The sequence below is a fragment of the Takifugu flavidus genome, chromosome 19 (assembly GCF_003711565.1).
Source record: "Takifugu flavidus isolate HTHZ2018 chromosome 19, ASM371156v2, whole genome shotgun sequence".
Classification (NCBI taxonomy): Eukaryota; Metazoa; Chordata; class Actinopteri; order Tetraodontiformes; family Tetraodontidae; genus Takifugu; species Takifugu flavidus.
Genome location: NC_079538.1, coordinates 2,139,498 through 2,153,038, shown reverse-complemented (window position 1 = coordinate 2,153,038; position 13,541 = coordinate 2,139,498). Strand labels below are relative to the sequence as shown.

Below are 13,541 nucleotides of genomic sequence, written 5' to 3'. Positions count from 1 at the left end.
AATTGCTGGTCCCTCTCTCTCGTTAATGCACAGTCCCACACCCGTGCCTGTGTCATTGTTGCTGCCGGCCCAGATTGTTCCTCGGTCTGTTTGGGGGTTCATCCAGGATCGAGTGACTGCGATGCCTGGTGGAGTGAATACTGAGATAATGCGAGTAACTGTATGTCCAGTGCAGAGAGTGGAGGACACGTCTACGCCATTATGGCCATTTAATACTGTTGGATCGCAATACTCTCACATATGTCACTGCCAATCCGCGTGTTCCCTGAATAAAGACTACAAGAAGAAAAATGCTCATTTCAAAATGTATTTAGCGAATAGAACCAATTCAAGATACAAATATTACAGAGCTCTGGGCCAGTTCATAACCCTAGCAACAACAGAGTCAATTGTCAGGGCATGAAGTCTGACCATCTAACTATCCCTTGACCCAGTCTTTTATAGAAACACATATGTAAATTATTGATGCTAATTCAGTCCAATCCACTCCTTCTGCTTGGATGACCTCGTCTTCTTCTTCCCGTTCCATTGGTTGCTGACATAGCTCTTGTTCTCCATTGTTTCCCAAATGGCCAGGTCAAAGTTCACCTTCTTGCAGAGGAATTTATCAACACCAGTAAACTGTGCTGTCCAGTTTTACTGTCTAAACAACAATCCTGTCACAGAAGGGTCAACTGACTGCTTATTGTTTTTACTCTTGCTAAAGATTATACTATCCCTAACTTCTAAACTAACTGTAACAGAAAAGAGAAACATATGGTACAACACATGGTAAAAAGGCAAACAAAATTTTCTTCAATACACGGCTGGCGCTAGTCTACAAGATCCAGAAGAGACTTTCTGATTTAAGTGTGAGTCAGCTGCTGAAAGTTGCAAATTTGCTTGACAATGGCAGTGCAGCTGATTGCTGACTTCATCAGATGTGAGAGATTGGCTGCCTTGGAGTATGAGGGGATGGCCCAGCTCCGTCTGCTTGATGACTTGCTGCATGAAATGGTCTCCATAGATCCCAGAACGGTTGGAACTGTCCAAACAGTGCCTCGTGAGATGGGAGATTCTTCAACCATTCAACAGGGAGATGTGTGTACCAATCCACCTGGAGGGGCTGTTTGGAGAGCTACAGAGGTGGTTTCTTGGGTTAGGTGAGGGTTTATCTTTGGTCTGCACTACCATGCTAGGAGTAAGACTGGACACCAGTTGGTCAATGTCATCTCGGGGCTGGCTAAGTTAGTCATATGGAAGACCAGGAAGAACTTGGTGAGAGGTCAGGGGTCAGAGGACATGGTGGCCATGTTGGTGGTGGCTCAGGGTGGAATTTAATTTTTATAAACTGACAGAACAAATTAATACATTTAGAGACATCTGGGGAGTGAGAGACGTCCTGTGTTCATTTAGGGAGAATTATTTGATTTTGAATTTTTGACAGGTCTCCAGCATCTCCCTCGTGAAATGTGTAAATAAATGTAAATAATATGTGTAAATAAAGGTATTTTTAAGAATGCTCTCCTCTCTCTCATTCCCCCCCCCTCTCTCACCGCCTGTCTCATTCTCTCTCCCTCTGTCTCTCTCTCTGTCTCTCCCTCCCCCAGAAGAGAGAACCATGTGAAATCTTAAAACTTTCTATGCTTCAGATCTCATCCATCTGTACAAGAGGTTTACGTTTTTGGATAAAGTCAAACACCGTCGACTTACGTTGGTGAAGCATCACAGCTTAATAATGCTAACTTGAACGTGATGGGACTATCCGTGACATAGATGTGGAGGGAGGCTTGACCAACATTCTCCTGTAGCATTGGACCATAACTGCCAGTAAAACTATGCCAAAGTTTAATAGCTGTTTTTCTTTTCTTTTCTCTGAACTCTGGTGGCTCCACCAGAACCAGTTGGTTCTCCGTTTAAAGAACCTGCTTCTCTTATCGGAACATCCATTATGAATACTAGCTTCATTCAGCACCATAACAATGCACATGTTGTCTACTAACATGTTGTCCGTTGGAAAAGAGTTCCGATCTGGTGCTGTCAGGATCCAAAAACAAGCAGTTCCTGTTCATAACCTCCATCCACAAGTTTGGAATGGCTGCTCACTGAGGCAGTTAAAACTTTAACAGCTTTTTATTTTAATTTAAACCACATGGCAGTAAATGACACATTTTCAATCTTTAAAATGTCTCTGCCACTAGAGACAAAATTATCTTTATGTGGTTGAAGAAAAAAACTAAACAAATAACAGCCTTCCTGTTTCCTTGGTTGTGGACTGTGTTGGTCTCTGTGTATTTGTTCCACTCTTTAGAGGCAGCAACTGAGCCAGGAAATCAGCTAGCCCACAACGCACCACCAACATGTTTCTTGTGGTTAACCATTCTGCCCCACTCAGCAACACCACCTCTAAGCAGCCAACGCTGGCCTTTGTCGACTTTGTTTTGTGTACAAGAAGCCTAAGCCAGTCACCAGAACTAGCATCAGGGTTCTGTTCTGTAGTGAGTCTGACTCCTCCAGCTGATCTAAAATGTGACAAGTTTGAATCGTTGGACTGGTGTGTTTTCACCGTCTCTACCTGTCAGTGTCATTTTGCTCCTGGGCGGATTTCAATAATCCTCACCATCATTTTGATTGGTCAGTAGCATTATCTATTTAAAAGCAGACAAATTAAAAACAAAATTCAATTCAAGAAACATTTGATTGGCTAATGTCACTTCTGTTAGCTTTTGTGCAGCAGAAGTTTCAATCCTGGGCACTCAGTAGAGACTTTGGACCCAACAACTGGAACAGCTGCTTAAGCCCCAATAAAGAGAATGTTCCAATATTAGAACTCACTGGTCTAATGACTGCTCTTTAGAGGACGAACTGAACCAGTTTGGGGTGCTTCCATTAAGGCCTACCCATGTTTTTAACCTGTCCAGAAACATACAGGACCCAGTAAAATCAAAGGGGATACCCTGCCTGAGTCAGCGTGCAGCCACCTGATAAAGGCATCTCTACTCCAGCCAAAGATGAGCCAAGGACAGGAATGTTTAGACACAATTTGTAGATCTCATTTCAAGTATTTTGCAAATCTCTACATTCTTACTCAGTAAACCACAATTTTACTGTGATGCACTTGTGATGCATTATGGTAGTTACAGGTGGCAGAACTTGGACACGATCAGGGCACATGTGCCATAGCGTACACACAACCACTCACAACTTTTCAAACCCGTTGCTGATGATGTGATTCAGAGTGCAGAGGCAGCATGGTTGAGTTGAAAGATGATAGACATGAACTGAAACAATCTCACCAAGTAAGAGGTGAAGTACAAGGAGGATGAGCGGGAGGGTCAGGAAGAGCAAAACCAAGAACAGTAATCTAAGATGAAATCTCTGCTACTGTGATAATGTTTTATATTTTTGTAACTGCACATTCCTGTTCTGAAAAGTTGCAAGACACAAATGAGGGTGAAAGGCCTCCTATATGATGGGCTGTACATTGCCCTTCTAAACAACTATTTTGAATGAGATTATTTGGAAAAACCCCATGAATATACATTTGCGGTTGACACAGCCTTCACTCTGATGAAGAGAAGAAGCCAACATAATTAATCAATGGGCTATTGTTGAAGTCCATGGTGGCAACGTGACAGTTTTAACAGCTATAATCATGGGGTTCTCCACCGTCAGGACACCTTGGGGCCATATAACACCCAACGTCTTCTCACATTCCTGGCAAGTCTCTGGAATGTCTTGATTGGGAGCATGAGCTGCAGGACAGGGAAAGTATCCTGTGCAACTTAGTATCTTGATAAAGGAGTTCTTAAGCAACAGGGTTGACAACTTTATATGACAAAAAACTGTCCTTCAAGCCATGGAACTGGCCTGTGGTGACATACATACATGAGGAGTGTTACCAAGGCTGGATCTGGGACACTGTTGCCTGGCAAGAAAGAACATTGCCTGAGGTGTTAATGAAGTCTGCTAGCCTGACCTGGTCTTTTCCATTTCTCTTATGTAGTTTTTATTGAATGCTCCTTTAGAGTGTTTTGATTTTGACTGGCTTGTGCAATGAGCTGAACAAATATATTTTGAGAACAGATAAAACTGTTTTGTGGTGTCTGATTTTGTCAGAGGTTTGGTGAATGTAGTTTGAAAATGGGTTTTGCGTTTACAGTTTTGACAAAAAGATGGTAGGTTTCAAGAAATATGTCTTAGCAATCGTTAAAAACTATAACAGCATTTCACAATTACATCAAAACCTATAGATGGGTGTCCATGCTAACAAATAGCTTGTGTGGCTTTCTTTGCAGAAAAGCAAATGTGCTAAATCTTGGGGAACTGTTCCTGTTGTCGCAGTCCTTCAGCCCTCTGTTCCAACACGAGGAGCGCCACAGAACTCAGCCCAGGAAACAGCAGGTCTCTGGAAGATGTTTAGTTTTTTGGATGGTCTCAAGAGTTCTTTGGCAATACGGACTGTATGTTCTTCAATGATTGACTCCTCCGAGTACTTTAGTATGAACAGGACCTCGTTCGGATTGCCCAGCTTTTTACAGAAGGCTTTGTGGATCATTTTGTCCATCTTCTTAAATGATTTCTCTGTCAGACTTAGATTTGCATCATTATCCCAGACTCGGGGCCAGATGTGTGCAAGGAGAGCACTGAGGACTTCATCGTTGTACTGAGGTACAATGTTTGCTTCATCGTAAATGTGATTAAGAGTCTTTTCAATTAAAAACTGGACAAATGCTCTCATTGACTCCATTTCCTTAATTTGCTGTGGTTCCACCCCAATTACCGAAGGGGGTTCATAACTGTCTCGATGTTTTTCAAGCGAAACTGAAGCTTCTTCTCTTGGTTCCTCCTCGCATAAAAATGTATCCAATTCTTCAGCTTGTTCAATGGCAGAGTGAGGAGATGGTGTACCTTCAAGTTCCTCCTCAAGTTCTGCTGCTTCTGACAGGTCTTCTACTGCTACCCTGCGGCCATTATCAACCGCTGGACCTTCTACTGCATCTCCCAGGATTGGTGAAAGACTTTTCATCTTTTCCATGATCCTGAAAACCCGATTTTTTAGGAACCAGTTTACCAGCCCCTGAAATTTCCAGGCCTTCTTCTTGATGTCAGCATATAATCTTTCGTTCCACTCAGTGTCTTTACTGCCAGTCTCTGCCAACAAGTGGCTGTACAATAACTCACTGGTACTTTGGTGGAAAACAGACTTATGGCTGGAGGTCAACTCCTGGAACCCATCAACCAATGAGGTGTCATTATCAAGCAGTGATGTCACGGCAACTACCAGTGACCTCACTGATTCACTGCTATCGCCTCTCCTCAGCCTGGGGTGTTGTTTCCTCAGCTGGCTGATCAAGCGACGGATCCAAACGTTCAGAAAACACTTGGCAAAGAAATTAGTGATCTTTTGTTTACACAGTTTTAAGGGATTCTTCTTCTCCTTGTTTTCAGTAAGTATGGTGGCAATGTCTTCTGATAGGGCCTGGATCTCGGTAGCGGTCTCTGTGAAGACCCCTTCGTAATCCTTTTCTGGAACTATGTCTAAAATAGGAGTGACCATTTCTTTCAACTCTTTGCTGAGAGATGACTGAGGACCACCATCACCAACTGCATTTTCTACATCTGCAGTGTCAAATGGAGACTCCTTCCTCGGTTTAACCTTTCGGGGTTTGAGGAACTTTTTGACCCTTTTTGCAGACTTCTTCATCACATTGCTGACAATAAGAATCATAGAATTAAGTGAACATAAGGCGGTGGTTTTTTGAGGAGAACCAGAGAAGATTGCGTCCAGCCCTTCTTCAACCTCTTCTTTGATTATGTCCGTTACGCATCTAATAGAAACATCATCAGCATGATGGGGTATGTGCAATGCTTCAGATAAGCTCTTTCGCAGCCTTTCATCCAATCCTGACATGAGACTCCCCCTTGAATTTGGATCTTCTTGGATTGCTGTTAATATGGCTGTAATCACAGAACTTATCAGATCTAAAATAAGATCTGCTAACAGCATTTTAGTCACGTCATCAGGAAAACCCAGTGTTATTAAGTTCCACTGTTCTACTGTAATTCTTTCAAAAAATAAATCAACTGATGGACGAAGTGTGTCGGCAGTCAACACCTCTTCCGAAAGTATGTTTTTTGTGGTCTTGCCGCTTTTCATTGTGTGTTAAGTTCCTTCGTTATATGGTATTGTCAAAAAATATTAAAATTTTACTCAAATACATTGCAAAATGCTGAAGTAGGTTGAAAGACGGTTTACATTGATCAATTTACATTTAAGCAACATCAAAGGACCATAACCTATATATTCAACATTAATAAATGTATTTGATCTTAGGCCTAGATCATTTCTCAACATGCATACTAATCTGTCCTGTTCACACCTTGCGTCATCTCAGTCGATGCTCAGGAGGATCCCTATTATTATTAGACCCAAAGTGACCTGACAAACCAGGGTCCAGACCAGGATGTAATCTTACACACCTCTCTGCTGTTTCTGTAGAACCCTCATCGACCAACAATAGCATATTTAACACTTTACAGCAGAGGTCGGCAACCCAAACTGTTGAAAAAGCCGTACCGGACCAAAAAAACAAAAAGCAAATCTGTCTGGTGCCGTGAAAATTAAAGGCCTTATATAAGCCTTATTATGAAGGCAACACATGCTGTAAGTGTCTATATTAGCTATATTAACCTACTTTCAAAAGTAGGCTACAAATACATAAAGAGCATTCATGATTAAATGTTAATGTTTTCTGCAGTGCATCCTGGAGAGAATGACGCACCAAGTGACCACTCTGCTGTACGATGGTGCTTTAAGTTTAACTTCCATTATAATGAGATGTTAAAATTAAATATTTATTATACACATTTTTACAGCATTGGAAATCTTTAAGAATGTTTGTCATGTTTTTCCTCCTACAGAAATTATATTAAAACAAAAAATATATTCACACCAGGTTTTTCCATTTTCATATTTTTGAAAAAGCTCCAGGGAGCCACTAGGGCGGCGCTAAAGAGCCACATGCGGCTCTAGAGCCATGGGTTGCCAACCCTTGCTTTAGAGGTAGTCCCTGTTCAGGGTTAAAATCCAAGGTAGTTTTTTGTGTCAACAGGACTGTTTTTCTTCTCTTTTGAAGACGTTTCACCTTCTATCCAGAAGGCTTCTTCAGTTCTGAACTCGCTGGGGATAGAGCTGGAAAATGTAGCCCTTGTGGACCATTAGCATGCTAATGATCTGGGTGGTCACCTGAGAGTCGTTGGCAGGGTCGTTGGTAGGGCCGTTCACCTAGTTTCAGTTGGTGTGTCTCCCCTTTGTCTGCTGGATCACTCAGTAGTGAGTCACCAGGTCTCCTGAAATGGTGTGAATGTTTGGTTTGTTGTTGGAAGGAGTGGAGGACTGCATTGTATGTGGGTGACAGGAAGTGCCTTAGCCCACCACGTTAACACTAGAAGTCCCAGAGAGGGGGCCATTTGGCCTTTTACCTAGAAAACCCACAAGAGGGCCAATTGGCCCCAAGTCCCCCCTGTGGACACTCATTTTGTTATGGAAATGTGGCTGTTAGTGGCACACGGCCGGAGCCACTTGAACCTGTGTGGGGGAGGGGACATACCTTACAGCTCAGGAGGTTCTTTTGAGAGCAAGCTTTAGTTGTGAGATGGATAAATACCTCAGTGAACATAGCCATAAAGACTTAAACTGGACCATGAGCTGTATGCAGTGGAAAGGATCAACAGGAAGGAAGGGATCAACACACTGACATTTATTGTTAAAAAAACAAAACATATTTACAAAGAATGAAAAAGCAACTTTTTCCCAGTTTTGGTGTGGAGGGTTGTTGCAGAAGTAATTGTTATTTTTGTGCTAAAAATAGTAAAAAAAAAAAAAAAAAAGAAACAAAAGAAACCCAAGCATATTTACAAAGAATGAAAAACCATGCATTATGAGTGAAATACATTTGAGCAGTCACTCACAATCCTGGCACTGCCATTGCTCCTTTCGGCATTTCCCACATGTATATCGGTAGCAGTCAACACAGCGCACAGTTGCATTATTGTCCCTACATTTAATTTTAGCCTGACACTTGGCTCTTTTTCCTAGTTGTGGTGTGGAGGGTTGTTGCCGAAATAATTGTTCCTTTTGGGTCTTTTTCATATCCACATGGGTTTGAGCCAACTCTCTTGCAAGCTCCAGCAGGAAATCCACCCGTCTCTCCTGCCTCCCGGTGCATAATTGATAGAGCACGTGTGCATTCAGTGCTGCCATATCTATCATGTTATAGAACACTGCTACCGGCCAGCGCCGTGTTCCTGCGCGGACAGTGTACTCTCGCACCATCTGGTCCATGACAGCGACACCGCACTTTGTTGTGTTGTAGAGTGTGATGGTGTTTGGTTTCTTTTTGGTGGTATCCTGTGTCTGAATCATGCTGTGCATGCTGCTGAGAACATATACAGTCTTCTTCCGCTTGGGCGCATACACCGTCAGTGTGGCACCAGTGGTTGAAAATACTTGGGTGGTAAATTCATTGCGGTGCATCTGTCTAGTTGACAGTGGAATTTCTTGGGGAATCTTGTTGACTGTGCCGAGGATGGTTGTATTCCGGCTAAGTAGTTGTTTTGCAAGTGACAGTGATGTAAAGAAATTGTCCGTGGTAACATTTCTGCCCTTGTCCAGGAATGGTTCCATCAGCCTCATGACTACACTCTCAGACACTCTCTCCCCACGAGGCCGAGTGGGGTCCTTGCCAAGACATGGGAGGATATTGCAGACGTATTTGGTTTTCAAGTCACACGCCACCCAAAACTTGATCCCAAACTTGTCTGGTTTACTGTACTGTAGGAAACAGCAGCGAGTCTTGGACGGGAAAAGTTGTTCGTCGATGGTGATGTGTCGACCAGGGATGTAGGATGTGATGCAGTTGGTGACAAACAATCCCCATATGTTCGAAATTGCAGCAAACTTATCGGTCTGTGCTCGCTCGCTGCGGGTGTCTCTGTCATCAAAGCGCAGGTGATGCATGATGTTTTGGAAACGCCCTCGGGACATGGTTTCGATGATCTGTGGGCTTCCCAGGTTTTTCGACCAGCAGTCACGCAGTGATGGCACCCTGATGATTCCCCGCATAATGGTGATGGAAATAAATGCCATTAGTTCAGAGAGGCCCATGAACCAATCCACATCCGTTTCCTTTGCATGTTGAACTGTACAGTCTCGAATGATACCAAGCATGTCCAGAGTGATGAAACACAGGAAGCTCTGAAGACGACTTGTGATTGACCTCCTGGCCTCAGCTGTTGGCTCTCCATCTGCGTTGTATGGCGATGGCGGGGTGAAATGTGGACCCGTTCCCACCTGTTCTTCATGCCATACTGTGCCGTCTTTCGCAGTCTCTGTCACATCAGTCCCCAGCCGAGCTCTCTTTTTTGGTTGGGGAGCAGTCTCCTCATCTGTAGTGTGAAAAAAATTTAATTATGAGCAATGGGAAAGTCAAATGATATCACAAATGCAAGCATAGAAGCTAATAATAATAATCCCAGAACATCTCAAATAGGTTGGCTAAGGTGCAGACACCTCAGGAGAAGTAGAATCAAACAAAACTGACGGCAGTCCGCACTCAGAAACAAAATGCTATTCACATGATGCTATATTTTACAACTTCCTCACTGAAATGAAATAAAAAATAGGAAATAATATGAAATGAAATCTTACCTGAAGACGACTGAGACAGCTCGGAGTCTGAATCCACCTGAAGGTTGATGTCTTCTCCATCCGAGTCGCAAGGGTTTGCTCCATCCAGGATCATTTCCAATGCCTGTTGAGTGTTGATTCTCTGCATCTTCATTCCTTGGAGAGGAGCTTCTTTCACCACAAAATTCTTGAGGAAACTGAAGCGATAGTCCATGTGCAGAGGTATTTATCCATCAAACAATTGTCTGGTTGCAGTCACATGAGTCGTTATGGTCACATGGGACATTTACATGTTCACATTTTAGAATAGAATGTGTTTTTATTCCTCATTCTCACATTCACACAGAAGTAAGGTGTGACCCCCTCACCCAACACACTGCCACTAACAGCCTCATTACCATAACAAAATGAGTGATTAGTGTATTCGGGAACAGCGGTCGGGCCAAATGGCCCCTATGTGGGTCTTCTAGGTAGACAGAAAAATGCTGGGACTGCTAGTGTTAAACACTTAAGGATGGTTTTTCCAATTTGACATGGATAGCTTCCTTGACACCCCTCTCAAACCAGCGGTCTTCTCTGTCCAGTACCAGCACTTGGCTGTCCTCAAAGGAGTGCCCGCTCTACTTTAGATGTAAGTGGACTGCTGAGTCCTGACCCGAAGAGGTGGCACGTCTGTGTTGTGCCATTCTTCTGTGGAGAAGTTGTTTGGTTTCACCAATGTACAGTTCCTTGCATTCCTCCTGGCACTGTACAGCATAAACAACATTACATTGTTTCTGTCTTGGTGTCTTGTCCCTCAGGTGTACCAGCCTCTGCCTGAGAGTGTTGCTTGGTTTGAACTGAACTGGTATGTCATGTTTTTGGAGGATCCTCCTAAATTTTTCAGAGATACCAGACAGGGTCTCATTTTTTAGAAGTCTTGGTTAAGGCCCACTCTGGGTAGCCAGATGTTTTGAGAGCTGTCTTAATGTAGTCCGGTTCCTTCTTCCTGCCTTGGGATGTGGTGGGTAATTTTTTGGCAAAGGGGAGACAAAGGGGGACACTCCCAACTTGATCCAGTGGGTGGTGGGAGTCAAACTGGAGGCACTGGTCGGGATGTGTTGGTTTTTTTTGTGTTGCTTGTGTCCGTCTGTTTATACTGTTAAAACCTGGGTGAGAGGTTCCATCCCCAGCCCCCCTCCTTCCTGTCATTCAGCAGCATTGTTATTGGGCCAATGAGTAGGACTTTGCTTTTGAAAGACCGCTGAGAACCTCTAGTGTTTTTTGTTTTTACTCACTTTTCATCAGTTCTTGTCTTAGATTATTATATTCATGATAATGGTCCTCCAGCACCTGCCTGAAGTAACGTTGACGTTTGGTCAGTAGTTCACTTTCTTCCTGTAGTTTCTTCTCTCTCTTGTCTGCGGTGTGTCTCTGGGTTCTGTGGGTACCAAGCTCAGACTCGACATTGCTGGTCTGCTCCTTCAGGCTACTCAGATCACAACTAATTTTTGCATTCCATGTGTGCACCCGTTTCAGGTCCTGACGCAGGAGCTCTATTTCTGATGCCAACCTCCTGGCGCTGCTCTCCGATTGGATGGCCTTTGTTGAATTGTTGACCACCAACGTCATCATTTTTTTCAGCTTATTGGCTGTCTCACTGTCTATGCAACACTTTCTGATGTAGCTATTGCAAAGTTTAGAAAGAGAGGCAATGTTCTCCTGAATACGAGGGATTTTTTCCTGCTCAACAGCCTTGGCAATCTCAACTGATGCCAGGAGTTGGTCAAGTTTCTCCTCTCTCATCTTTAGCATGTCATATTCCTTCAAATAGTCTCAGAATTGGTGGATCCTCTGTTTCATGTCTTTCTCTTTGTCCCCAAGATCTGCAAGCTGTTTTTTAATGCTGGCAAGTTCCTTGGAGTCTTTCTCCATCTTTTTTATTAAAGGCTCCAGCCCCTGTGGGTCCTGAGCCTTCCTACCTGCCTGCAGTTTCCCACTTGGCTGTCAGCTCTTTGTATAGTGTTAACATTTCCCTTTTATCATTGTTGTGGGCCAGCTCTGCTTCATAATCCTCCTTTCGTTTCACAAGGAGGTCTATCTCCTCTTGGAGGATATCCATTTTTTTCCAGCAATTCCAAACTTGCTGTTGCCATAGAGAAATAGTCTTTCTGTTTTGAAGGGCACATTGATTCTACAGCCTACTTAAAGATGCCATTTGTTCTCTGGAGTTTCTTCATGGATTCTTCTACTTCTGCCCTTTTCATGAAAATGATATTGTTCCTTTCAGTTTCTCTGTCATTCTTGACTTTGAGATGTTTGTATTCCATGTTAAGTTTATTAGTGTCTGTCTTGTATTGGGGTGTCCCAGCAAGCAGATGGTAGTCAGCAACCGGACCTTCCAAGTCCTTAATGTCATGGGCCAGGGTCTTATTTTTTGGAGATAGTTAGCTTCATCTATGCTGAATTTTTTGATCTGATTTTCAAGTTTGCTTATCTCTGCGGCTATGTCCTGATTCTTTTCTTGCAGCAGGCCCAAGTAGTAGGTTTTGCTTTTACGCTGTCTGCAAGGAGCAGAAATAGGCATGCCACTGATGCCCTGGGACAGCAACAGTCTGTGTGTGAAGCTAAAGGACCCTGAAAGGACCATTGACTTTGTGCTAATAAAGTTAGCAGGACAAGTAGAACTAAACATCATTGATATTAAAAAAATAACTGAGTCAATTTGAAAGCTGTTGCAATTATTTGAGGCGGAACATACACTATCTTCAGTGTGTCCTTATCTTTCAGGTCATCAGTTGAGCTTAATGTGATGAAGTCATCAAAATCCAGGTCCTTGTGCTGAAGGCTTATGTCTACCATGATCCCAAATCTTGTTTTAGCGCTGCTTCAAATTCTTGTACAGTATGTGGTATTCCAGGAAGACAAAGTTTCTTTAAGATGACTTAAAGTTTACAGCTGCAGTCATATTGATGCCATTGTCGGAGAAGTCTGTGGCGAAAATGGAGCGAGGTGCGTGACTTCACCAAGGTTAACATGCAAAAGCATTTTGCAAAAAACATTTGCATCTTTCCTCTAAACAAATATATTTTCACACACACACACACACACACACATGCATAATGGTTATTGCACCAGGACTGGACAATTCCGCAGAAATTATGAGGGTGTGCCTCAGCCTCTGGCCGGTCCCTGCCCCCCCATGTCTGCCTGTTGCCCCCGCATGACAATTGAGTGTATTTTGTGCAGCGCCATGTTGTACAGAGCGTGCTCAATGCCTGAGAGCAGCCCCTCCCATACCCACTGACTGGGAGCTGCTCCCCGCCACACGCAGATTGGCGATCAGAACCATCCGTTTTCAAACGCCTATTTGGACCGCTTAACGTCGTCCAAATCTATCGGGCATGGGTTTGTTAGAACCACAAGACTTTGAAATATAACCGTGTCAAGGTTAAAAGTTTTAGCTCACCGGGTAACGGAGAAACGTCGAGTCAAACACGAAGCTTTTGTCAGTTCCGAGCCGTTTCCCGCTCTGTTCTGCATTAAATTAATAGGAGATTTGAGCGGACCAGTCGGCGCTTTAGCTCGTTTTACGTTGTGCTGGTTAATTTAACGTCCTCAAACCGATGATTGCGAGTTAGTCGAGACACGTCGCTATAAAATGATTTGTTTCATTTTTATCAATCTATGAGCTTCTGGGACAGAGTTATGGCGATTTGCTGCTCCGCTCGAGGAGCACAATGCCTGCCAGCAGCCCCTCATACCCACTGCCTGTCTGCTGCTCCCTCGTCTCTCACACACATTGGCGATCGGAACTTGCCGTGTTTAAACGCCTATTTGGACCGCTTAACGTCGTCCATATCTATCGAGGCTTGTTAGAACCACAAGACTT

The 13,541-nt window shown here is 43.5% G+C and overlaps 1 protein-coding gene across 6 annotated transcripts; it reads right to left on the bottom strand.

Annotated features, from left to right (window-relative positions):
- Positions 1 to 3,967: 3,967 nt before the first annotated feature.
- Positions 3,968 to 13,493, bottom strand: LOC130516396 (uncharacterized). Of its 6 annotated transcripts, XM_057017456.1 has the most exons (4): positions 13,119 to 13,493; positions 9,692 to 9,867; positions 9,205 to 9,429; positions 3,968 to 9,089 (listed from the first exon to the last, which is right to left on the bottom strand). In XM_057017456.1, the coding sequence occupies exon 4, from the start codon at positions 6,137 to 6,139 to the stop codon at positions 4,328 to 4,330; it is 1,812 nt and encodes a 603-aa protein (XP_056873436.1). In that variant the 5' UTR covers positions 6,140 to 9,089; positions 9,205 to 9,429; positions 9,692 to 9,867; positions 13,119 to 13,493; the 3' UTR covers positions 3,968 to 4,327. The 6 variants fall into 6 exon arrangements, with proteins under 6 accessions (XP_056873436.1, XP_056873432.1, XP_056873434.1 ...); XM_057017452.1 differs by having other exon boundaries at positions 3,968 to 9,429; positions 13,119 to 13,492; XM_057017454.1 differs by lacking the exon at positions 13,119 to 13,493 and adding an exon at positions 12,411 to 13,107 and having other exon boundaries at positions 3,968 to 9,429.
- Positions 13,494 to 13,541: the final 48 nt, after the last annotated feature.